Source organism: Lissotriton helveticus, chromosome 12 (assembly GCF_964261635.1).
Source record: "Lissotriton helveticus chromosome 12, aLisHel1.1, whole genome shotgun sequence".
NCBI lineage: Eukaryota > Metazoa > Chordata > Amphibia > Caudata > Salamandridae > Lissotriton > Lissotriton helveticus.
In genome coordinates this window covers 599,312,364-599,337,572 of record NC_136073.1, presented here as the reverse complement: position 1 = coordinate 599,337,572, position 25,209 = coordinate 599,312,364, and the positions used below count along the sequence as shown (strand labels likewise).

The following is a 25,209-nucleotide window of genomic DNA, read 5'->3' as shown; positions in this document are numbered from 1 at the left end:
TACAAAGAAATCTGGTCCGAGATAGAAAATTATGGAAAGGTTTCTGGATACCTTCTCAATCAACAGACGACAGAACTAATGAAATGGAATACTGACTTTGAAAATATCTATACAAAAAAAGAAATCAGATACCTAGGGATTCAAATAGTCCAAGACACTGATAAAATAGCACAGGTCAATTTCGAGAAAGTAACAAAGGAAGTGAGTTCCCAATTACAAACATGGGGATCATTGTCACTTTCTTTTTTGGGTAAATCCAATTTAATAAAAATGTCGATCCTCCCTATATTCACTTCTTTATTTAATACTATTCCTTTAGACTTCCCAAAAGTTTGGTTTAAGAAAGTGCAGGGCCTCTTCTCGAGCTTTATATGGGGAAACAAGAGCCTGAGAATAGCTTTAAAAAACTTAGGAAAAGAAAACAGTACGGTGGGATTGCAACTCCTGATTTGTATTTGTGTGCATTCCAATTGAAAAATTTCCGGCAATTAATAATGGAAAGTTCCATGTTTTCTCCCTTGTATAAAGCTCTAACTTTTGATTTTATAAAATCAAGCTGGGCAATTTCTTCTAAAATTTGGTCACCTAAATTTTTTTAAAAAGGTTAAATTAAAGATTTTATTATCCGCAATAAAACTTTGGTCTCAGGTGAGACGAATTCTAAAAAACCTATATTATAATGAGATTACACCAATATGGGACTCACCTGGGACACCACCGTGCCTACACGACGCCCTCACAGCCCCTTTGAAAAGTTGCGGTATTAACAGATGGGGGCAACTTTTATTAGATGCAGAATTAATTACTTGGCCCCATCTAATGGCGATTTGTAGAAATCAGGTCTCAAAGTTTAAATATTATCAACTATCGAGTTGGGCAAAATCATCTGGAAAAGAACTAAAAGGGAACTCCAATTTGGCACTAAGAATAGTCTCTCAGCAAACAAAAACTAAGGAAGTGGTGGAGTGGTACTGGTTACTTGTCCAAGAATGGGAAGAGGAGCAGGCCTCGTTCATGGAGACATGGAAGAAGGAGCTGCCCAATGAAGACCTTGAAAATATTGGGCAAGTATCGATGTCTTCACTATTGTCATGTGTAAATGCTGCCCCTTTAAAAAAGAATCACCTTTTTACAGTTCATAAAACCTACTGGACCCCCCCCAGAGACTATCGAAAATGGGAAATCGAGAAGTTAAGAGTGCCCTAAATGTGGAGAAGACAGAGCCAACGAGGTCCATATGTTTTGGAGTTGCCCGGTAATACAAGATTACTGGATCAAAGTGGGTAAGACCATATCAAATATTATGGGGGAGGAGATAAAGTTAACAACTCAGTCGGTAATTTTCGGGCTACTACCAATGGAGAGTTTAGGACGGGTTTTAAATAAAAATTACAAAGCTCTGTTTTTCACTTTAATATTATTAGCCCGAAGGGAGCTCTGTATTGAATGGATCCTGCCATGTTCGCCCACAGAAGAAGAATGGATTCATTCCATTCAGAGGATAGCCTCTTTAGACTAATCGGGTAATTCCAATAAAAAATCAAAATATTGGGACATTTTGATAATTGGGTGGAGACTGGGGCAAGTCGTACTTAGTATCTTTTGGAAAAAGTTTTATTTCCCCATTCTGTCTTAAGATTTTAATGAGTGAAGGATGAAAACGTTGTGATCCTGTTATTTATATTTTTTGCAAATTGTTTTGATTTCTAGGTCCGGTGATTAAAAATATGCTTTGGACAAAATCCCAGGATGGGATGTTCCTATCTCTCTGCAGAGGGAGAAAATAGTGGTCTTTTAAGATCTCAAGATTAGGGTTTGAGACTAGTTCAAGTAGTAGGAGCGGCTCTGGAGATACGATGTATCCTCTCTCTCCCTAGGGAGTGTGACCAGGCCTGTAATAGTCTGCCTTTGAAAACTTGAAAGGGTCAGAGTAATCGCTTCTTGATTTCGGAGCATATTGTTGTTAAATAAGGACAAAAAAAAAATATATATATATATATATATAGCCTCCCCTAGCAAACAGCCTTTTACGTCTGTTTCCGTTTAAGCATTCTTCCATTGAGGTACTTTACTGATAAATGGAATAAGGTTCTGGTCACAAGCCTTTGTCCTGCCTGTGCCTCGGACAATGAGACAGAGATGCACATATTGTTTTTTTAGCCAGCATTCCTTGGGTCTCACCGTAAATGGATTCGCCCATTATGTCGGTACTTGGGCTTGTCAAGATATTTAGTGGCCCATAGAATTCTACAAAGTTATCCGTCCCTGGCTATTGTTATTGCTGTTAGCAAATTTGTACAAGCTGTTTGGCATAGGCGCAGTAAATTCTTAAAGGAAATAGTATGTTGAAACACGCTCTGCACTAATTATAAACACAACCTCTGGACTATATACTAATGCACAATTATAAAGTTTTAAAACTCAGAGGTTTTAATCTCCAAATAATTAATCATTTGCACTCAGTTTTAAGCTGTTTCTGTATTAATTGATTAGTTAAAGGAATTAAATGTGAACTTATTGAGATTTTAGAGCTGTACAGCTGGGGAAATAATGTGTAAACTGACTTGGGTATGTGCAATTGTATTTATTAATTTACTTAAATCACAAATTGTCTTCACATTTCATCAAAGGAAAAATCCAGAATCTGCAGGCATCCGCAAAATTCCTACCATTCAACTTCCATTGTCCCTAATTTGATCCATTCCTGCCATGGGCACCAGGCCCAGCCATAAAAGTGATATAGCATTTTTATCACACCAAGTGTGGGAACCCTAGGTGGTTGGATTTTTGTGGATCCCTACCGATTCACGACATTTCCGCAACAGATATGTGCGGATAATGCAGTTGTATTTTTGTGTGTCTGATGTCACCAGCCAGGAATGTGCTAAGTATGCCCAGTTTTGACCGAGGCCAGTCTTAGGGCAAGATAGCCAGTTGGACAGGTGGACCTGTTATAACAGTGACCAGGCCACTGCACCGTATATGCATACCTGATATCTACAGCATCTTAAACCATAAGCAAGTGCACCAGTCATGACTGCAAGGTCTTGTTTTAATCCTTAAAATGTTAGAATAACTGTAAACAGATTAAGATGTTGATTATTGTTTGCATAAGAAATGTGTTTTAATCACACAACTGTCTAGGCGTTATACTTATGTACTTACTGTTTGTAGAAGATTTATGTTCATTTACCTGAGAGACTAATGAATTTGTATATTGTAAGTGTTGGCAAATGAGGTCACTATCACTGTCTTGTCACTAAAGTCATGTCTTGTGTGCTTTTCAATTGCCCTAAAGAATTCCCCAGAGTTCAGGATGAAACGCGTTGGCTGTAGTTTCTAATATGTGTTATGTGAAGAAAGTTGTAAAATAAAATAAAAAAAAGAAAATACAGATACAACATACAAAACTTTCTACTGTTTATAATTTAAGAAGTGTTCGGTATCCAGTCGATTGACACATTGAATTATTGATTTATTCTCAGTGTGTTCTGAGGGATATGATATACAAGTGTTCTAAGGAACCATTAGTTTTAACAAGCATTTGCAATGCAATCAGTCTCGCCTTTGGGACCTTATATGTATTTAACTATGCCGTACATTAGCCTGGGTGCTGAAACATCTACCGCTCTTTAACATGGTAAAAAGTAAGCAACAAACTGTGTGACATGCCAGGTATGGGAACACATGAAGCAAAATATTGCCTTTCAGCTGGAAATGTTATAGTCCAAAGCTCTGTTTTTAATATAAAATCAGGGCTTTTTGTGGTCATATCACTGAAAATACAATATTTGAAAAAAATATTATTGTCTACCGGTGCTCAGGGAAGACAATTTCTATGGACTGGAGAATGCGAAAGTGATTCTGATATTTTACTGACCTCTGCTGGTCGTTTTTTTATCAAGAAAGTTAAATAGTGGCAGTTTCCAGAAAAATTAGAAAAAGAAAGTTCCTCTGCATAAAACAATTCTGGTACTTTACTGACCTCTACAGGTCCTTTTTTTTTAAGACAGTTAAATAGAGGCAGTTGAACAGAAAAAAAGTCCTTAAACGGAGGCAGACAAGTCCTGGGGCTGATCTCCAGAGCCCACAAAGTACATACACATATAAGTATAGTATATACTAATATATAAGTATATACTAAAGTATATACAAGAGGTCTCAAATGCTCGCCCTAAGTATATACTAAAGTATATACAAGAGGTCTCGAATGCACGACCTAAAAACGGTGCTCCTGTACTTTGTAGTTTTGAATTTTGCCTGTCTGGGTGGTTCTAACGGTTGATATGGAGAGTGAGCACATTTCTATATTTCAGAAATAACAGTGTGCTGTGAATATATAACACAACCATTTGCCAACAGAATGATTCTGTATTGCTGATGAGAATGTGCTTTAGAAATGGATAGATTTAAATGCTTGAGCTGGAATGTTTCAGGTCTAAATACATCCAGCAAACGACAATTAGTTTGTGAAGAAATTACAATGTATAAGCCCCAGATGGCTTTCCTAACAGAAACACATATTGCCTATAATGATCGAGCATTATTAAAGCATCTGAGTTATAACACTATTGCATGTACCTCTCAGTCAGTGTCTATCTGGGGGAGATGCCTTTCTGGCTGACAGAAACCTAGATTATAAAGATACTAAAAACAGCTGCTGATCCGAGAAGCAGATGGGTGATTGCCCTGTATTTATATGGTATTAAATTTGTTTTTGGCACAGCATATGGGTCAAACGTAGATAAACCTGGTATGTTGGATGGTTTATCGTTAGAACTAATGGATTGGAACTCTTAGTTATGAGTGATTTCAACTGTGATCTTGATTACAGTATTGATTCTAGCAACCAGGATGCTTCACCGGATGGTGAAAACCGAGGCTTCTATTTTAGAATTTGCCCCTTTACATCACCTGACTGAAACTTGGAGGGCATTGTATCCAACCAAGCCAGGATACACTTATCATTCCTCACCTCATTGACACTACTCTGTGATCGATATGATATTCGCTGGTCGCAACCTTTTACAGGCAGCTGTCATAGAAGTGTGCCCTAAGGTAACCTCTGATCATCATCCTACATTGCTATGTTTCAGCATACAAGCACCCACTGCTCAGAGGCATCAATTTTCCTTTTCCACGCCATCTTCTCTCTTACTCTGAGTATTTAACATTTATGTCAAAAGCCCTCTCTGAATTCACCTGAGTAAATGTTGGCACAGCTTCTCTGCTAGTAGTCTGGGACACAATGAAAGGTTTTTTTATTCGGGATAGCACTGCAGTTTGTTTTATGTCAAAACAAGGACCTAGCTGTAGGGCACTAGGCCAGTTCTTGGCGTCGACATGTGTCATACTGGATCAAGCTTGCGGAGCTGTCAAGGAGATGAATGGTCCTGTGTCGAGATGCATGGCGCAGAGAAGCCTGTTGTGTCCCTGTGGCTTCAGAACAGGAGGTCAACTGACTGACCCTTTGATATTGTGGAGTCCTGTGATGAACAGGCAGGCTGTTCTCAGCAGGACAGCACACATCAGAAAAGTCCTGGTGTGGCAACAGCGGTCCGTGGGCAGCAGAGCAGGTTTGCAGGACAGATTTCACAGTTGGGCACTCCTTCTTCCTGAGAGAGTCCACAGCTCCAGTAGTGATAAGAAAAGTTGAGGTCTAAGGTCCACTATTTATACCTGGTGCCCACTTTGAAGTAGGAGACACTTCTAGAGGTTTACATCCCCCTGAATTCATTGCAATTTCTTGCCTCCCTACCTTGGCCCCAGATTGTCTGGGGTCACAATAGACAAGTGTAAAAGCCCTTTGTCAATATGAACAGGCAGGGCAGGGCCTTTATGGTGTACAAGTGTGGTAAGTGACAGCTCCTCCCCCTCATTAACTCAGAGTGGCACATCATGCCAGTTCCTCTTTTCCCTTTCTATCACTATCTTAGAGCAATACACAAAGACCAACTGCCAAGTACATCTAGTCATTTGACCTAGGATGCAGGCAGCAGACATGCTTCGGACGGGAAAATGCCAACTTCCTAAAAGTGGCATTTTCCGAAATGTGATAAAAAATATGACTTGACAACTAAAGCGGGTATTTTATTGCAATTCTATAGCCACCACACTCAACCTGTCTACCTGCTCCCAATTGAAAGTTATCACTTATTATATGTAATAATGTAAGCCAATGTTATCATATGGAAGAGGTAGGTTTACAGAATTGAGAAACAAATGTTCGAGTTTTTCACTACCAGTATATATAAAACTTAAAAGTACAAGTCCAAATTTTAATACAATACACCCTGCCCTCTGGGCTGTCCAGGGTCTATCCTAAGGGTGAATTATATGTATTAAAAATGAATAAAAGGGCCTGGAACAAGGTATATGTTGCCAGGTTGAAGTGGCAATTTAAAACTGCATAATCAAGCTGCAGTGGCCGGTCTGAGACATGTTTAAAGGACTTCCTGAGTAGGTGGCACAATTGCTGCATATTGATCGTATACAAACTAGGACACTCGTGGTTCTTGGGTGGACTCTGAGCAGGAACTACATCACATGCAGGAGGTGGTAGGGTGTGGTTAATGTTAAGTATGAGCTAAAGAGCAGTGTGTGAGAGTATGCTGAGGAACTAAGAAGTATTTGACTGCAGCTCCTGTGTGGCGTATTTCATTTACATGCTCCAGGGCTTGGAAAGACGCTACAACAATCACTGCTGCAGGCCCATTAGTAGCATTTATTAACAGGCCCTGGGCACATGGAGTACCACTTTACTAGAGATTTACAAGTAAATTAAATATGCCAATTGGGAGTAAGCCAATTCTACCATGTTCAAATGAGTAGAGAGCACATGCTCTTTACCATTGGTTAGCAGTGGTAAAGGGCACAGAGTCCTAAGGCTAGCAAAATTAGATCTGCAAAAAATGGAGGAGTATGGCAAAAAAAGTATTGGGATGACCCTCCAGAAAGGGCCAAGACCAACACTAGATTTATTGATTTTGTTTATTCTATTTGACTTGTCTGTTAGATTTTTGTGTTCCAGAGATGTGTACTGTGCCATTTGTTATCTTCCCTTTCCGGTGTTTTCTAACTCAGTTAGTCGATCTCTCTTACTAAGATTATCTTTCGCAGAGAAACACAATCTCTTCATGCTTATATCTTTAACCCTGTACACACTCCCCTGAATGCACTATTTGTTTTGTTTCTTTCCCCATGCATTACGCCACCTGTACCTTGAAGGTATAAAATTAGTCCGAGCGAGCATGGCAGAGAGTCCTATTTTCCTGAGAGCCCTGAAACCTGCAAATCCAAGCAAAAAGTTAAAATAGCCTCCGCTTTGACCAAACCTCCAATGGGACCATCAGTCTATCCAAGATCCAAGATCCTTTTCACCCTTACATCAACCCATCCATATTGTTACATTTCGATCAGTCTTTTCACCTTTCCACTCATCCTTCATTTCATCCCACCGTTTGTTCACCATTTCATACATTGACAATTTCACCTCCTGGTCCATTCCCACATCCATTCCTTCATCCATCTTTTACCCACTTATCCATCCTTCCATCAATCCTTTCCTCCATCCACCCACTCCTTTAACATTTCCATTCTTTCACCCTTCCATTATTCGACCTTTTATCCATCTTTTCATTTTCTCACCATTCCATCATCAATTTACCTTTCCTCCAGACAACAGGTAAGACATCCATCCATCCATCCACCATTTTTTTTCACCATAACATTCCATCTATCCTTTCAACAGGCAATTCATCCTTTCCCCCTTGCATCTATCTATCATTTCTCCAGTCAAGTCATCCTTTCGCCTTCCGTTAATCACCCTTCCTTCCATCCTAGCACCTTTTAATCCCTTTGCTCTTTTCATTCATCTTTCTTTCTTCCCTTTCTTCTTTCTTTCTTTCTTTCCTGCTTTGTTTCTTCCTTACTTCATCTGTCTCTTTCACCCTTCTTTTCGCTTTCCTTCCATCTACCCTTCCTATCTTCTCCCCTTCTGTATCCCTTTTTCCTTGTACGATTATATCTACCATCAGTCTTTCTTTTCATCCCTCCCTATTTTTTCTTTTTTACCTTTCTCCTGCTCACCTTATTTGCCTATCTCTGTCCATTATCCATGTTTCCTCCTTTCTATTTATCTGCCTCCCACTCTGATCTTTGGTCATTCAGCAGCCCTTGCACTGCACCGTAAGCACTACCGTAGGATTCTTTTAAAGCATGCCTTATGAGCTTTTGTCTACAAACCTGCATATAGAAGAGATCCATAAAAAGAACCCAGCTTACCAACCCATCAGGCAAAGTGACATCGCCCTCTCCACTGTAGCTGCTAAAGTTCAAGGTTCAAGGAGCCACTAAATGCACACTAAGTCAGTCACTATAGGAGGCAGGACAATGTACTATGTAGGGCAGTGAAAAACAATAGTGCAGAGGTGTTTTATATATTTTGAAAATGAGGGTGTTGGGAATGGAATTTCCCCCACAATGGTAAACTGGTGTACCCCCCGAACACCTGCATGGAAACTGGTATCTTGAATTTTATATTGGCCCTGATGCCACTCTAACGTATAGTGCACGCAGAGGCCTGAGCCTGTCCACGGTACTGCTAGGTTCAGAACTTGCTCTATGACCTGGAAGCTGCAACAAAACACGCCCTCATAGTGGGCATTGGACTACTGTCCACGCTCTGGGTGTATCACATTAAAAGGTGGTGGTCAGTGTTTAATTTGTAAAAGAGTTCCATGACACGTCAGGACACGGATCTATGCAGACACGGAGAGCAGCCGATCGCGCCCCGTCACCTACACTTTAGATACCATGGGCCATTGTGCCATAAAGATTCAGACTGAGGGTCCCCCGTCTGTTTAATCTGAACTGTCATCCTTCCTTGTTTTGATAAAGACCCGCCGCGACCACCCACAGGGGCGCATGAGGGTCGAAACGTCGACACATTTATAGGCCCAGACTCAACAGGATACTCACAACAATCTTAGGAATCCTTGGTCAATAATCAGCATCTGGCCGCTGAAATCAATCTTGTATATATGTATATGTATTAATTCCTTCACACTGTATATGTTACCACACCCATTGAGCACCACTTCACAAAAAGTCACAAAATGTGCATGTTTTTATGACGGTCCTATCTTGTATTGAAAAATGTATCCTTGAATGCAGTAATTCAGATATGTTTGGAAGAAATTTGTTATAATTTATACAATATAACACATTGACCTTATGACTTTGTTTTTTGAGCATTTATTCCTCAAAGCGTACATTGTGTATCAGAGAGCTGTCTTTCGTTTGTCTACATTTATGAGCATTGTTCAAGTAATCTGTCTTACCCAACAGAACCATTTTTTGTTTAACTAATTTGTAAAAGAGTCATGCCGGTAACCAAAGCTCTGCTCTGAATACCGCAGCTGGTACAATTAAATTTCAGCGCTTGAACACCAAGGCTGGTAGTCTCAAACCACCTCATGTACCTTTTTAATTCACTACCAGGCACTCCTTGACCCTTCACCTTCCTCATGCAGGTCCCTGCTTTTTCCTTGAGCCTGGAAGTGGCATTTGAAAAACGATAGACCCAAATCAATTCTGAAGCAATGGAGCCACATGCCTTGACTGGAAAATGTGTATAAGAGTAGGATCCAAACCACCCCACTATGTTCCAGTCCGAAGTTATTCTTGACCAAGAAAGAGAGGGGCATATTATCAAGCAGGGCGATAGGCAATTATCGCCGTTTTAGCTGCCGTTTTCGGCCGCTAAGCGGCGATAATTCTATCGCCCTGTTAGCAAGGCGATAGCGAGCGGTTTGGGGCCCGCTTTGCATGTCAGCGATGTTTATCGCTAATGACATGCAAAGTGGGCGTACCCAACCAGTTAGCGACTGAAAGCAGTCGCTAACGTCGCTATCGCCTATTAGCAAGGCAGGCGTAGCGATGGAAATATTCACGCTAAGCGCGAATATCTCCAAATACTAACACCTGCCCAGACCAGTTCTTAGCCGTGTTATCCAATTGGAGGTGGATAACATGGCTAAGAGCATTTCGACGCTAATGCGTGAATATCGCTGTATTCTCAGCAATATTCGCGCATTTCGCCGCTATCGCTGGATTTTTTAGCACAATGGAGAAAAATGTTGCTAATAGCATGCTTTCTCCGCTAACATATCCAGCGATAGGCAGCGATAAAAAAATCGTCGCTAAGCCTATTTAGCGATAATTATCGCTACTTGTTGGTAATATGCCCCAGAGTTCTCCTCAGAGCACTAAGAGAGCTGCTGTGTAGCTAGGGCTGGTGTCTGCCTGACAGCCAGCCTCCCAGAGGTGGGAGGACATCACCTGAAGTCTGCAACTTCTTCTGGGGGTGCCGAAGGTCTGCCTGAGGTGCCTAGAAGCCTGACTGCTGAAAGAATGAAGGAGTGCACCTGGCCCTGCAGAAGAAGAGACGGTCCCGAGAAGAAGCCAAGCATGATACCGGCATATTGGGCACTCAGAGAAAGCTGACTATCCCAGAGAGCGAAACTAGTGACGCCTGGGCCTTGAATGAGCCCCACCCAGTCTTTCAATATGGTTCCTGGGTGAGCCACGTTAAGACTGATAAAGATAAGGGATCACTGTCATGCCGGTCAGTCTGCTGAGGATTCAAAAGGTCTGTGCTTTTGCTGCCAACGCAGCTCCAGAGAGATGCCCCTTCATCACTGTGCAGGAAACCCTGATTACTCCAAAGGCCACCACTGCTGGAGGGCCACCACCACGGATGACACAGCCTGGAGGCTGCATTTGCCAAATCTGGACCCTAGTCTGCATCCAGCTAGGAAAGCCTCCACTCCCGTAGATGAGGGTTGCCTCCCAGGTCTGCCTCAACAGTCTCAACCCTTGAATTCAGAAAACTCCTCAAGACCTGGCTTTTCGAGCAGTAGCAGCATCCTCACCCCAGCGCCTTGAGACCCTCACGGGTGAGTAGTGCGCTTTACAAATGATATGATTGATTGATTGATTGATACTGTCCCGAGGGGTAGTCGCCACTGCCACCGTGCCCCCCACAAGAGAGGACCTGCTGCCCTAATGGAGGGAGCCTGAACCTCAGCAGCCACACAGATACAGATGAACGGCTCACTAGTTTGGAAATGTGGGGCGTAGGCTACACCTGGGGCCAGAGAAACGATAGCACACGCGTAAGGCTTTTGATGGGGGTAAAGGAGATTGAACTGAGTTGCACATTTGAACAAGGAGGAGTATTTTACACTACCTTCACCTGTGCTCTAGCGATGCCGAAGCCACAGAGGGTTGTGGACTGTATACATAGGATCCTCACCCTAGTCGGGAGAGAACTACTGAAAGAGGGGGGTGTATTTTCTCACTAATAAACACAACTTATATGATAACCCTGTATTACTTTTCTTTTGAATTGTGTAGTATTTAGTCATGATGTGAGATTAACATACTTTCTTTTATAACAAAGATAAGCACTTTTCGCTCTGATCAAGATGATGATACTCCCCCGATTTCTTTACGTCCTACAAAACTTCCCACTACAGATTCCCAACGCTTGGTCCACTGAGGTGGCAGCGATACTCCGATCCTTTGGCGGGCTAACCCTCGTGCATCATGGAAGCAAAATGCCGGCGCTAAGTATATGACGGGGGCCTGGATGCAGTGGAAGTCCGTCTGCTGTACTGGGTGTCTCCCCTTCTTGTTGTCAATGATTGGCTGACTGGTGGGTGGACTGACTCCATATACCGACGAATTGGCCTCAACAGGGTGATACGACCAACTGATCCCCCTCAACCTTCCAGAAGTTACCAGGGTGATGTGCCTGTTGTGGAGGGCAGCCCACGGATTCACCGGTTAGGACAGGCAACTAACCCAAAAAACCCTGCTTTGGAAGGGACATTCGCTGGACAACACTGCGCGATTGGAAGGCTTTCGATATTGGGAACTCATCGGGGTCACAGTGCTGGGCGATGTGTAGCGCAGGTCCTCCATGTATATGTCTACCGATCTGCAGATTTGATTCACACTTTCCCATACCCAATTCCACAAAAATCTATAGCTGTGACACGCGCTGGGTCAATACCATGACCGGTTAACGGGTCTGGCAGGGTCCAGAGATTGCCCGTTACTGGACCCGTGTAGGTGTCACCGTCTCTGCAATACTGTTGCATTGACCCCGAAGATGGCCCTTTCAGGTCTCATGGATGACTTTGGTGGTGGGAGGGGTAATAGGACAATGGTTGAGCTGGTGACCCTGGTGGCAAAAAGACATATTGCAAGTACCTGGAAGTTGCCAGGCCACCTAGTCTGAAGTTGTGGAGATCCGACATGGACTGGTGTGCCAAGCATGAAGAACCAATCTTTATTTCCAGGGGTTGCCTCCAGAAATGTGAGAAACTCTGGGGCAAGTGGTGGGCGTACTATGATTTTCCTCAGTGATGGAAACGGAGCGTGGGGATGGTGGTTTACCCATGCAACCTATTGATTTTGGAGGTGGGTTGGGGCTAATTTGGGACGCAATATTTATTTTTATTGTGTTGCTACACCTTTATTTAAACCAATAACGTTTTTTTTTACAAAGGCAAGCACTGGACTGAATAATTCGTTATTTTTTTCTGTGGCTTGACTGTTGAGTTCTTGCCCCCTCACTACCTCCCTCAGAGTCTGTGACTGCTCATCCTCGCAATCCTGAGAGTTAATTGTAAAAAGTTTTTTTTGCAGGTGCAGGGCCATATTATGGCGGACTGGCATTACTTGAACTGCATGTAAAGCCTATGGTCCAATTATTTTCATATCCCTGGCCCTAGTTGAGCTTTGCAAAACTCATATTATTTCCTCAAATTTGTGTTCTGGGATTTAAGGCCCGCCAATTATAAAGTTTTACATAGTGGCATTGCTCACACTCTCTCCGCGGTCAATCTGGTCGTCTCTCCTTCTCTATCTCTCTTTCTCTCGGTGTTTTCTGCTCCTTTTCTTTCGTTTTTACGTTAACATTTATTTTTTAACGCCTACTTTTCACCTGGGCCATCATTCTCTAATTCCTTTATGTTTGTTTTTCCACAAGTACTGTACACTCCTCCCACCTTTACTTTTTGCATGTTCCTCCTTTCATGTTCCTATTCTTTTTTCCCTTCAGACAACTTTTCCCTTTCTTCTTTTTTCACCTCTCGTCATCATCTTTCCTTCCCTCGTAGTTCATTCCTTACTCCTTCACTACTTTTCTCTGCTGTCTTTTCCTTCTGAGTTGTCGCTTCTCCTCCCATCCTTTCCCTCTGCTTATGTACATCTAAACTCTCCTTTCCCTCTCTCTCATTTTCCTGTTCCCCTGTGACCTTCCTTTTCGCCCTTCTTCAAGATTATTTTTCCTTTCTTTTCCCCTTAATTCTGCTGTCCTTCTGAACCCCTTCTTGTTTCCACTCGCTCTCTTCCTATTGTCTTTCTTTTAGCTCTCTTTTCTCTTTCCTGTCTCTCTCTCTCGCTCCTTTCATCGCTCTTTCTTTTCTGTGCTCAGCAGCATTCCACCGGGGGCTGCTGCATCCCCCACATCTCTGTTGAGAATGCCAAGCAGACAAAGCTCGCCGTGTCTCTAAATATTAAACCACAAAATGTTTACCACACATTTTGGACCAGAAAACAGAATGCCTCTTTCTAAATATCGCTAGTTTTTTTTCAGCCCGGGCTCCCACCCGTGTAATGCCAGGCACGGATTGGCTCTGAGTTGCCTCGACCCTACATGCCTTCGGCGGTGCCCTCTTTTAAGCCTTGTGCTGCTGGGCCCACCCTCAGTCCTGCACTGAGGGGTCTGGGGTTCCATCCTTTCCTCCTCCCGTCCTCACCCCTTTCTTCTTTAATTTAGGGATTTGCTTTCCACAGCAGCAGGCATGGTTTCCAGGAACAGCCTTGGTACAGAAAGTGTGCTTCTCGCCGCTATATTTTTGTCCGTATTGGGTAAGTCTACTTTATTCGAAGTGTCTTTTAGGGGGGAGTGGGGGCGACGTTTTAACGGTGGTGTGGCGAGAGCTCCACGCGTGGTGCTCAGAATAAAAGGACCACACCTCTCTTGCACTGATGCACCTTCCTCCTTTCAGTAAATGCATGTATTCTCACCAGTGCTACATTTGAGGGACAGGACGAGCATGAGAGGGTGTGGCGTTAAGGTCAGAGCTGCCGACTTTGGAACTAGTGTCACAAGTTCGAGTCCCGGGGTCAGCCCATAATTCTGGTCAAATCACTTCTAATAAAAAAAATAATGTGACATTGTATAATGTAACTCGGGCTCATGTAAAGCGCTCCAATACCATCGGGGCAAGTTAGCGCTATATAATACTGTAAAATTATTGTGGAAGGATTGGGTATGGACATGGTTATGCCAGTGCACACAGTGAGTCCGCTCAGAATATTTGTCGTCGTGGTCTTTAGACATGCTCTGTGCACCAGACCTGAAGGGACACGGTTTGATGTCCTTATATCAAAGTTGTTTTTTTGTAATTTTCGCGAATGCTACGTTTACTGCCTATGATTCATAACATTTTCTGCATGTGAGGTTGCATGCTAAAATCTGGATTTCTTCCCACCATGTAAGATTTTTTGGGGGAAAATAGATCTTACGAATTTATCATGCTTCAAAGTTATGAGGACATTGTTTGTTAAAGTTAATGCTCAGGAAAAGGCCACATCCATTTGTAGCGCCAACAAACAAATGCAAGAAACTATTGTGATTGTGAAGGGAGCAACTAAGCCATGGCTTAAACTTCATTAGAAGAAAACCCAGGAAAGGAAAAGAGGTAAAAAATCGAGGTGTACACGAAAATAAAGTTTGTTCTCCTCACTAGTCCTAATAGTCAATGTTAGACATGTTCCTACAATTGATTTATCTGCACCTCATTGCGACCACGTCAATACTCTATCAGCCAGATGCATCAACAGATGGAATTGCGATTCCTAAATAGCGATTTTTAAGGAATCGCTATTTAGGAATCGCAAAAGCCCATGCATGTAGGAATCGCTATAAAAAAAACAATTCCTACACTTTCCCTAATTGCGAGTCGCAAATTGCGAGTCGCAATTAAGGAATGCCTCCCCATTCACTCATTCCTATGGGCCTAGAGGCCCATAGGAATGGATGGGAAGACATTCTCAATTTGCGATTAGCAATTAGCGAATTGCAAATTGAGAATGCAATTTCAAGGGTGCAGGGGTGTCCAAAGGACACCCTGTTGCACCCCTGAAATGAATTTGTGCACATATGTTGCGCACACACATGCCCTAAGGACATGTGTGTGTGCAACATGAAACTTTGAAAAATGCACAAAAGTGCATTTTTTTAAAAAGTTTTTGCAAATTACCATGAAGTTCAACTTCATGGTAATTTGCTCCCCCTATTAGCGAAATCGCTAATTCTTTTACTTTGTTGCATTGCATTTAAGGAATCTCAATTTGGGATTCCTTAAATGCAATCGCAATTTAAGGAATCTCAATTTAGAGATTCCTTAAATTGCGATTTTTGCATTTGGGATGATGCATCCCAAATGCAAAAATACAGGTCGCAAAGGGGCAGATTCTGAGGATCTGCCCGTTTGCGATCGGTTTTTAGGTTGATGCATCTGGCTGTATGTCTAGAAGTCGAAGATGAAGGACAGACAAACCAGTCAATGGGAGACAATGTGGCAATGCTGCTCTCCCATGCAGAATCGAGTTTATGATGTCAATTATATACTTGTCCAGTGCTTAGAGGACCAGGATTACAATGTGACTTATTTGAGTTGGAGCTGCTCCGCTTATCTAAGACGTTTTGTGATCTTGGAAAAGTTCTGTTTATCCCTGCGACTTTCTTTTATCAGACTTTTTGTTATCTGGAGACGGCTGTGGTCTTCTAACAGCAGGTGCCAGAGTAGCCCTGCTGGATACATTTTCAGCGTGTATTCCAGGGTTTTCCACCCTTTTGTGTACTAAGAGCTACTTATATTCAATGAAAATCACCCCGAGCTAGTACTATTTTTAGTGATGTAATAGTGACCACATCAGACAAGATTACATTAGTGGCCCCGCCATGCAAGATTTCTAGTATTGAGCACCTCAGTCCATCAGAAAGAGTTGTCAGCAGTAATATAAAAAAAGACTTTGCCAATTTTGAATGACTCTGTATGGGTAATACAGAACAGACATAGCTACGATGCCCCTGGCACCAAGACAATGATTTTAGTAATAAGTCTCCTAACACCACGATTTATCATTTAAATATCAGCTTTAAATATGTTTTGAAAATGTAGCCATTGTTCTCCACACATCAGCTTCTGAGTTCTGAAAATACACACATTTTCATTGAGAATGCACTCTCTCAATTTTGGCATTGCATACAATGTAGCATCATACCTTATCTCAAAATAACATAACATAAAGTTGTAGTGACATGACTACAGAACATGTGTTAGGGCTAAGGTTACAGCATCCTGTTTATATTGACTTTTCTACTGTGGTATATGTATAGTGCCTTTTTGTAGGGGAGTACCCAGTTTATATTGAATTTTCTGCTCTACTGTAGCAGATGTATATTGTCTTTCTAATTCATTATGCAGCCCAGATCTACAATTGCGTGGCAGAAAAGCAAATGCAGATAATAACCCTCCACGGAGGGCATTACCAGTGTTTAAAACCCCTGCAGCAGGCAATGTCACTTAAGCAGGGGCATAGAAAGATGGCATGTCTTAAATGTACACAGCAGCAATAAAGAACGAAGAAGACATTTGACTGATCTCTGAGTGGAGGGTAGCCTCTGGTTGAGGTCTGTGTGGAGGGTAGCCTCTGGCTGAGCTCTGTGCGGTGTACAGAGACGACTGATCTCTGAGTAGAGGACAGTCACTGACTGATCTCTTTGTGTTGGGTAGCCTCTGGCTGAGCTCTGTGCGGTGTACAGAGACTAACTGGTCTCTGTGTGGAGGACAGTCACTGACTGATCTCTTTGTGGAGGGTAGCCTCTGGCTGAGCTCTGTGTGGTGTACAGAGACGACTGATCTCTTTGTGGAGGGTAGCCTCTGGCTGAGCTCTGTGCGGTGTACAGAGACGACTGATCTCTTTGTGGAGGGTAGCCTCTGGCTGAGCTCTGTGGGGTGTACAGAGACGACTGATCTCTTTGTGGAGGGTAGCCTCTGGCTGAGCTCTGTGCGGTGTACAGAGACGACTGATCTCTTTGTGGAGGGTAGCCTCTGGCTGAGCTCTGTGCGGTGTACAGAGACTAACTGGTCTCTGTGTGGAGGACAGTCACTGACTGATCTCTTTGTGGAGGGTAGCCTCTGGCTGAGCTCTGTGCGGTGTACAGAGACGACTGATCTCTTTGTGGAGGGTAGTCTCTGGCTGAGCTCTGTGGGGTGTACAGAGACTGACTGGTCTCTGTGTGGAGGACAGTCACTGACTGATCTCTTTGTGGTGGGTAGCCTCTGGCTGAGCTCTGTGTGGTGTACAGAGACTGACTGGTTTCTGTGTGGGGGTCAGCACAATTCCTAGGATGCTCACATGCATCCTTTTTATATAGTGGAAACATCGGGTCTACCAGTGGTGTTCCTGCCAATGAAAAGATCCATGGTGATTGTGACTTGTGTAAAGTGCCATTTGTCTACAGTCATGGTCATAAGGCCACATAGCTTGCCTCTGAAGAATCAAACAGTGGCATATACAACGTAATTTAATATAATGTAAAGTATCATAACATTACATACAATATAGCAACATACACAATCACAAAATAACATAACATAACTTCGTGGCACGATTACAACAGAACATGTGTTAGTGCACCATACTTAGATTGTCTTTTCTACTGGGGTATAGTTGTAGTGTTTTTTGTAGCAGAGTACCTTGTTTATATTGTTTTTCTACTCTGCTATATTATATGTATAGTGTTTTTTTGCAGGGGAGTGCCCTGTTTATATTGTCTTTTCTAATGTGGCACATTTATATTGTTTTTGTAGGGGAGTATCCTGTTTAAATTGTCTTTTCTACTGTGGCATATTTGTAGTGTTTTATTTTGTAGGGGAGTACCCTGTTTATTTAGTCATTTCTACTGTGCTATATGTGTAGTGTTTTTTGTAGGGAACTACCCTTTTTATATGGTTGTCTTTATACTGTGGAATATTTATGGTATGTTTTGTAGGGGAGTACCCTGTTTATATTACAATTCCACTGTGGCATGTTTATAGTGTTTGTTTGTATGGGAGTACCCTGTTTGAATGGTATTTTCTACTGTGGCATATTTATAGTGTTTTGTTTGCAGGGGAGTACCCTGTTTATTTTGTCTTTTGTACAGTTGTATATTTATAGTGTTTGTCTGTAGGAGAGTACCCTGTTTAAATTGTCTTTTCTACTGTGGCATATCTATAGTATTTTGTTGTAGGGAAGTACCATGTTTATATTGTCTTTCTACTGTGGCATAATGATAGTTCTATTTGTAGGGGAGTAGCCTATTTTGATTGTCTTGCTACTGTGGCATAATTATAGTGTTGTTTGTAGGAGAGTATCCTGTTTATATTGTCTTTTTTACTGAGGCATATTATTTATAGTGTCTTTTGTAGGGGAGAGCCTCGTTTATTATTGTCTTTTCCATTGTGGCATAATATTTATAGTGTCTTTTTGTAGGGAAGAGACCTGTTTATATTGTCTTTTCTACTATGGCATACGTATAGTTTTCTTTGTAGGGGAGTACCCGGTTTATATTGTCCACCTATGGTGGCATAATTATAGTGTTGTTTGTAGGAGAGTACCTTGTTTAAATTATCTTTTCTACTGTGGTATATTTATAGTGTTTTTGTAGGGAAGTACCCTCTTTATATTGTCTTGTTTACTGTGGCAATTGTATAGTGCCTTTCCCTAGGACGGGCGGTGTTTGAATGGCAAGATGTGTACAGGGTCAAGCTTTCATTGCTGCTACATCAGACCACGGATTCTCATGGATGGCTGGCTGATAGGATGTAGGCATACCCTAGCGGATGTCTCACATGCAAGCCCGGCAGTGCTCCATTGGATGGACCGGTGTGGTTACAGAATGTAAAAATGGCTGAAAGGAAGTGTAGGGTGAAGGGAGACCTCAATGTTTATATGTCACACTGAATGCTGCTTGGTGGACGTGATGCAATGAAGGCTGCATAGCTACGAAATAAATGTATGCTCTGGGCAGTGACTATGTACATGAGTGTAGTTTAAGGTTGCCAAAGGATGATTTGTGAGTTAAGGTAGATTTCTCCAGCCAGGGCTCTCATATGACCAACAACTGAAATGTGAACCCCGACAGCTTTAATGATGAGATCGAAGACACAAGTGCAGCAATGCAATAATAAAATAGAAACTGGTGTAGAGCACGCACCCTCAGTGACATGAAGACGCATGGATGCATTGTAGGGCCAGAGGGCCTAATGTCAGTGTTGTGCACCATTGTTAGTATTCCATGGCTGACTCCAATCGATCCAAGTATCTTATCAATATGCGGCTAACATGCCTGTCCTATCTAAAAACTCACTAAGCTGTTTATTAGTTAATTCGCACCAGTAGAAAAGCGAAGAGTAAATAGCCCACAACCTGTATAATGTATGTTTTTTTGCCCACTGTGAAATTTAGCACTCCCTGAACCTAGTTGGGTAGGTATGAGCATTAGAGGGGGGACTGGATGTACTTAAAGTTTCAACTAGTAAGTTCTTAGTTGTGATTGTCTTCCAAACTAGCCCTTAGCTGTAATGGCCAATTCTCTCAACATTTATAAATAGTTTTATTTAAGGTATTGTTTGTGAATCCCCAGTTTCTGTGCTATTCAGCAGTTCGTTTGCCGAGTAAACTCAACCTGTAATGTAACCGCATGCCTCTCTTACTCTAATGGTCAATGGATGTCATTTCATTTGTGTGATCTGCAACCGACCTTAGTTCAAAAACCACCAGCACGAAGCAGATGGGACTTTGTATTGCCATTTTTATTATAAGCACGATCCTTCAACGATCGCCGTTGGCTAGTAAACCTGGACTGGGTAAAGTCACCCTGGTTACAACAGGCCAGGTGACAGCTAAGCACCAATTTAAAAGATAAAAGAGAATTTCAGTTACTTCATAGATACTTTCCAATGACCTCTTCCAAATAACACTGATGACTAAGAAGCAATTACAGCCCAGAGGAAGATGTTCAAACTCCTTGTGAAAGCATAGGACAGAAACCTTGTGTTTTAGCATCAAGACACATGGCCATGTTCGCCAACTATTTCATGTGTGAAGGTCTTCCTTCATGAGAAGAAGAGAACAGAGAGAAAATAGCTATGTTTTAGCCAACTAGTACACATACACAATACATGTCTTCAGTTGAGATATGTGAAACAATTAATGTGGAGTTATACCACATTATTGTGGTTTTGATATCAATCTAGCAAAATATTGTCAAGAATACTGACTGTGGGTTTATTTGTTTGAATATCATAAGTGAAAAGAATTCACAACTGAAATGGTGTGCCCTAATTATCATTTACCAAAATATCACCCCTGGGGATGTAGATTTTCTATTATTAACTCCAATGGGGTGATTGTTTTGTAAACAGTATTTAGGACACTATATTTCTGTTGGTCAATATTTTGGTTGTGATATTCTTGTACCACAAAAGATGTGGAGACAAACACATTACATCTACAGTTCCCTATCTAGGTACACATACCGTGATGATATTTTGGTAATCAGTACTAAGGATAAGATATAAAGTCACAACTTTGTGACCTACAACAGAAAAATACAAGAATTTACAAGAAAAACTAGAGAAAAGACTGCGGCCATCTAAAGGGCGGTCAAAATGTATTACCTCAAAGAAGAAATCGTAGAAGAAATCACATTTTCATCACGTATTCTTGCATTTAACCCTGTACAGCACTCATCTGCATTTTGGAGAGGTTCAGTCTACAAAGATATCACATATACATACATAAATACATACATCCGTTGAAACAAAACATACAGAAAACGGGGGTTTCTCTGCAGCAAATCCTAACCTTAAACGGCCAAGTTAATCCTACACGTTCATCCTTGCATCGGCTAAGCACAGATGAAGGTTTACATTCTTAATTATGCATATTGAGGCTCTAATTCTTTCCATTGTCAATCTTCTTCGGAAAATGTCCTCTTGATTAAATTATCAGTTTTGGAAGGAAGCTAGGCTCTTTACCCATTAGCCTCTAAAAACGTGCTCCTTAAAAAATCCTTATCCACATTTTTTACTTGTTTCCCTTCCCTGTCCTCTCATTTCTCACATCTGCATACATAACTTTCTCTTAGCTGATGTTGAATTATAAGGGCAAGATAGGCATACCTTGTATGTACCATGTCACTTGCGGGATGAAATTCTTGTGGCAAATAATGCATGATAACATAACTTCAAGAGACTTTAATTTACCTTTCAAATTAGGCAAAAAGGACATTGAGGACGTTAGCCATTTATTTGTTATAGTTAGCCACGTTTTCACGAATCATGGAATGCGAAGAAACAATAATGACATGAAGACAATATCAAACTGAACAAGTCTCCGCAGCCTAGTGAGGACCACTGAAGCAGTTTACAGAGAGATATGGATGATAATTTTCTGACCTCCTTGTGTCGCGTGCACAGAATATTCAGCTACTCACTGACCCACACTAGAAAGGAATGATATCTCCTTCTGTGTGGGCCAACACATTTGTCAGTGGTTGAACCAGTGGTCCACCTGTTGCATGTTCTATTTTCATCTGGCATTTTAAATATTTGTGGCATAACTAAACAGTAAATAAATCCAAAAGGGAGACGAATTTAGAGAGGTGGCCATAACTGTTTTTAGACTGAACATTACTAATGCTTTTTTGTGCTCCGGTTATTTCAAAGGAAAAAACGAACACATAGTTTGCCTCATTGATTAGAATCAATTTTGTGTTAAAGGCATCTATGTTCCTACGCCAAATAATGGCTTCTGGATTAACTCTTCAAAATTGGCCACGTCATAAAATGATCACCTTTTGGGGGGATTCATGTTCTGGCTATCCCTCAGAACTGTTGGTGGTTCGAGTTGTATCTGGTTCAATGTTTACAAATGCCATACAAAGTTTACACGCAATAAAAACATTTTATCTTTCATACCTTGTCCGCAAGACATATTTCGTAGTTGAAACACCTCGCATGTCCTCGAATGGAATTATATAGAGTTGTGTTCAAGTAATATCTAATCTAATTTGTTAATAGTTTGACCCTAAACAACCTGGCTCTTGGGATCTTTTGAATCCCTGGAATCTTGCTGAGAAAATCATTGGGTCTTGCAAACGATTTAGTCCAGGAATGCTGTTCTAATATCGAATTTCTTCATATTCCAGATTATCAAAGGGTACTTCCATTTTACTGACATTCATTATAGTCTTACTGATGAGGCACAGGCCCATCAACGATGAAACCTGTTTGGGATGGTGTACTGTTGACTGAAGAAGGAGTAGAGCTTAGCAGTCAAGACTGGACCGACTCTGGAGCGGGCGGAGACTCATTTGAATGTGCTAGGTCTGTTCTCCACTGCTGCAGTGAGAGTAAGAATGATGGACTGCAATGCTGAGTTAACATTCTGTATCAAACAAAAACTTTGTCAGGGGAAAATCTCCTCCAGTCTATCATCATAAGGTTTTCAGGAAGACCAAACAATCCATAGAAAAATGTAGCCACACTCTTGAAGTCACCTTCAAAAGGTCTTAATGAAGACAGTCATCTAAAGCAGTGTCATTTGTAGTATCAGCGTCTAAATCCCTAATTTCATTGACAACAAAGAAGAGCTGGAAGCATGTACTTACACGGGACAAGGAGGAAAACCTTGAAATGCGTACGTATTATAGCACTAAGTCAGCACAGTGCATTTCCACATTTGACAATAGTGAAAGAAATTGAAGTGGACTTCACACATGCAGCCATAGTTAGTTAATTGGTTGTCTTCTGGCTTTGTTACCATGCAAGAGTTGTGAAATCTCTTAAGTACTAAGGATTGAATAATTCCACTGTTCGAGACATGCCTTCAATATCATACTAGCCAGCAACATTTATCTAGTAAGATGAAAGGAATAGACAACTGGGGGATATGCTGCTGCAGTCTTGGAAGTGAAAGCATTTGCTTGCAATGTGGCCCTTAAGGTAAGAGTTTGGTCTTGTGTGCTAAGCTCTGTGCAGTACTATAATCGTATTCGGTATTTGTCAGGCACACACTTTGAAAAATTGTGAATGAAGATTAACTAGCTCATGGGCAACTTCATCCGTATTTACGGCAAGGACCTCCCATGGTACCAAAGATGAGTTTCAGTATATATGGGTCAGTCTTTGTAAATGCTATCCCAAACAACTTGGTGCTGACTAAGGTAAACCACTGGTGATAAGTGGGTTTAGTTTCATGACTATCTAATTTCTGGTGTGAGGAGTTAATATTAAAGCCTTGGACACTGGCAGGGTAGGGGAAGCAGATTTGGGTTGAAGATGAAAGGACTAAGAGTTTGGTACTGCTGAGTAGTTTAACCAGCACTGCAGTGAAACGGCTATAACTAGAGAGTCTGGCACAGTAAGACTCATCAGACATAGGCAGAATGGCTTAACAGTCGTGAGCTTGTTCGGTAGCTTGAGGTTTAATCTGATTCGTATGGTGTTATGCCATAAGGAAAAATTGACTACATTTATAATTTACAGAAGCAGATTTGCACTTTGCCTTAGATGGTGGTAGAGCTTCTGGTCTCTGGGTTGATTTGTGGGTGCAAGATCGCGTTCAAGCTACATTTTGGTGATATTAGTAGTGAAGTGATTTAAGATTCAGGCCATTAGGCAGAATATTGTTTTAGTTTTCCAGGTCCATCTATGACAACTCTTGGTCCTTTCCACATCCGAGGAAACATTGTTCATGGGTAAGTGATGAAAGCTCAGGCTGAGAAGTAGAAGGCTTCCATTACACTACGGCGGATCAATGGCACATGGAGCATAGTCAGGTTAGGATTATGATTCTGAAAAGAAATGGATTTACTCAATGTGGAAGGCTGCAGAGAAAAAAGAGAAGACATCTGTTATTTAGAAGATTGGTTCTAAGCACAATGCCATAGGCAGACTTTGCTCTATATAAATTGGATGAAGGGGATAAAGGAATGCTTTGTGTGCAGTTTGCTGCCAAGACCCAGATTTCCTTATTCACAGACACCTAAACTGACCCACACACTGTGACTCGCCCTCGGCTCTGATGATCTTACCCCTCACCCATCATCTGCCTCACCAAAAGCAAGTTTCCTGGCAGTTCTCTCTGACATAGATCATAATTCTGTCCCATCAAGTCAATGCAGGTTCAAAGGATGTCAAGAATCAGGTGTTTCTTCTATGAAACATTCTCCCTCTTCTACACATTGACCACAATGTTTAATCGACAAAAGTCTTCATCCTGTCACACAGCCAGTCTTGTAATATTATCTACTCCATTATCTCCCAAAAACTCATTACCAGACTCCAAACACCAGAGCCAGGCAGCCAGAATGTGCCTTAATATTCATTCACCAAGACCCTGTATACCTGCAGAAGTTGGCACCTCAACACAGCAACAACAAGAAGGAACCTCATGCCGTGTCTACTTTATGTTTTGAATAGGAAGACGGTCATCGAACTTGAGAAATCCTATATAGAGAATATTCGTCAACTTTTACATCTTCAATCCGCTATCCCTCCCTCTGTCATCAGGCTGGAATTGAATCTAAAATCATTCTCATCACTCCATATTGGTGCTACTATGATTTGGGCGACTGTACAAATGCAGATCCCACCATCGTAAAATCTCTGATTTATCTAGCACTCAAGAACATTTCAAACAATGTCATGGAACTGAATTGTTCTTCTTTAAACAAGGTGATAAAAGCACACAACTTAGGAGACTTTGAGAGTTTTGCTAAACTGAGTTGATCTCTACAGAAGCGTGTAACAAGGAAGGCCTTAACTCTCATTCAAAACGAGAAAGAAATAATCTTGTTTGGAAAATAAAAGCATATGGATCTGCTATACGAATCCTATTTACTGCCTCATCAGGATTATATCAATTCCAACTTGAAAGGTGCGATACAAAGGAAGTATTTAAGATTTAGACTGCTATACGTCCCTATCATCGAACTTGAGGGGTCTTGGCGGCAGACTCTACAGGGGAAAGAAGGCATCAGGTGCGGCTCTAGGCTCATGGCGGCCCTGG

At 41.6% G+C, this 25,209-nt stretch overlaps 1 protein-coding gene across 1 annotated transcript in view; it reads left to right on the top strand.

Moving 5' to 3' along the window:
- The first annotated feature begins 13,795 nt into the window (after window positions 1–13,795).
- The window catches only part of MPZ (myelin protein zero), a 55,526-nt gene continuing 44,112 nt past the window's right edge, over window positions 13,796–25,209 (top strand). The window contains exon 1 of the mRNA XM_078670039.1: window positions 13,796–13,944. Coding sequence (XP_078526165.1) covers window positions 13,878–13,944 — 67 coding nt within the window. The 5' untranslated portion in view covers window positions 13,796–13,877. The remainder of the gene's footprint in view (window positions 13,945–25,209) is intronic.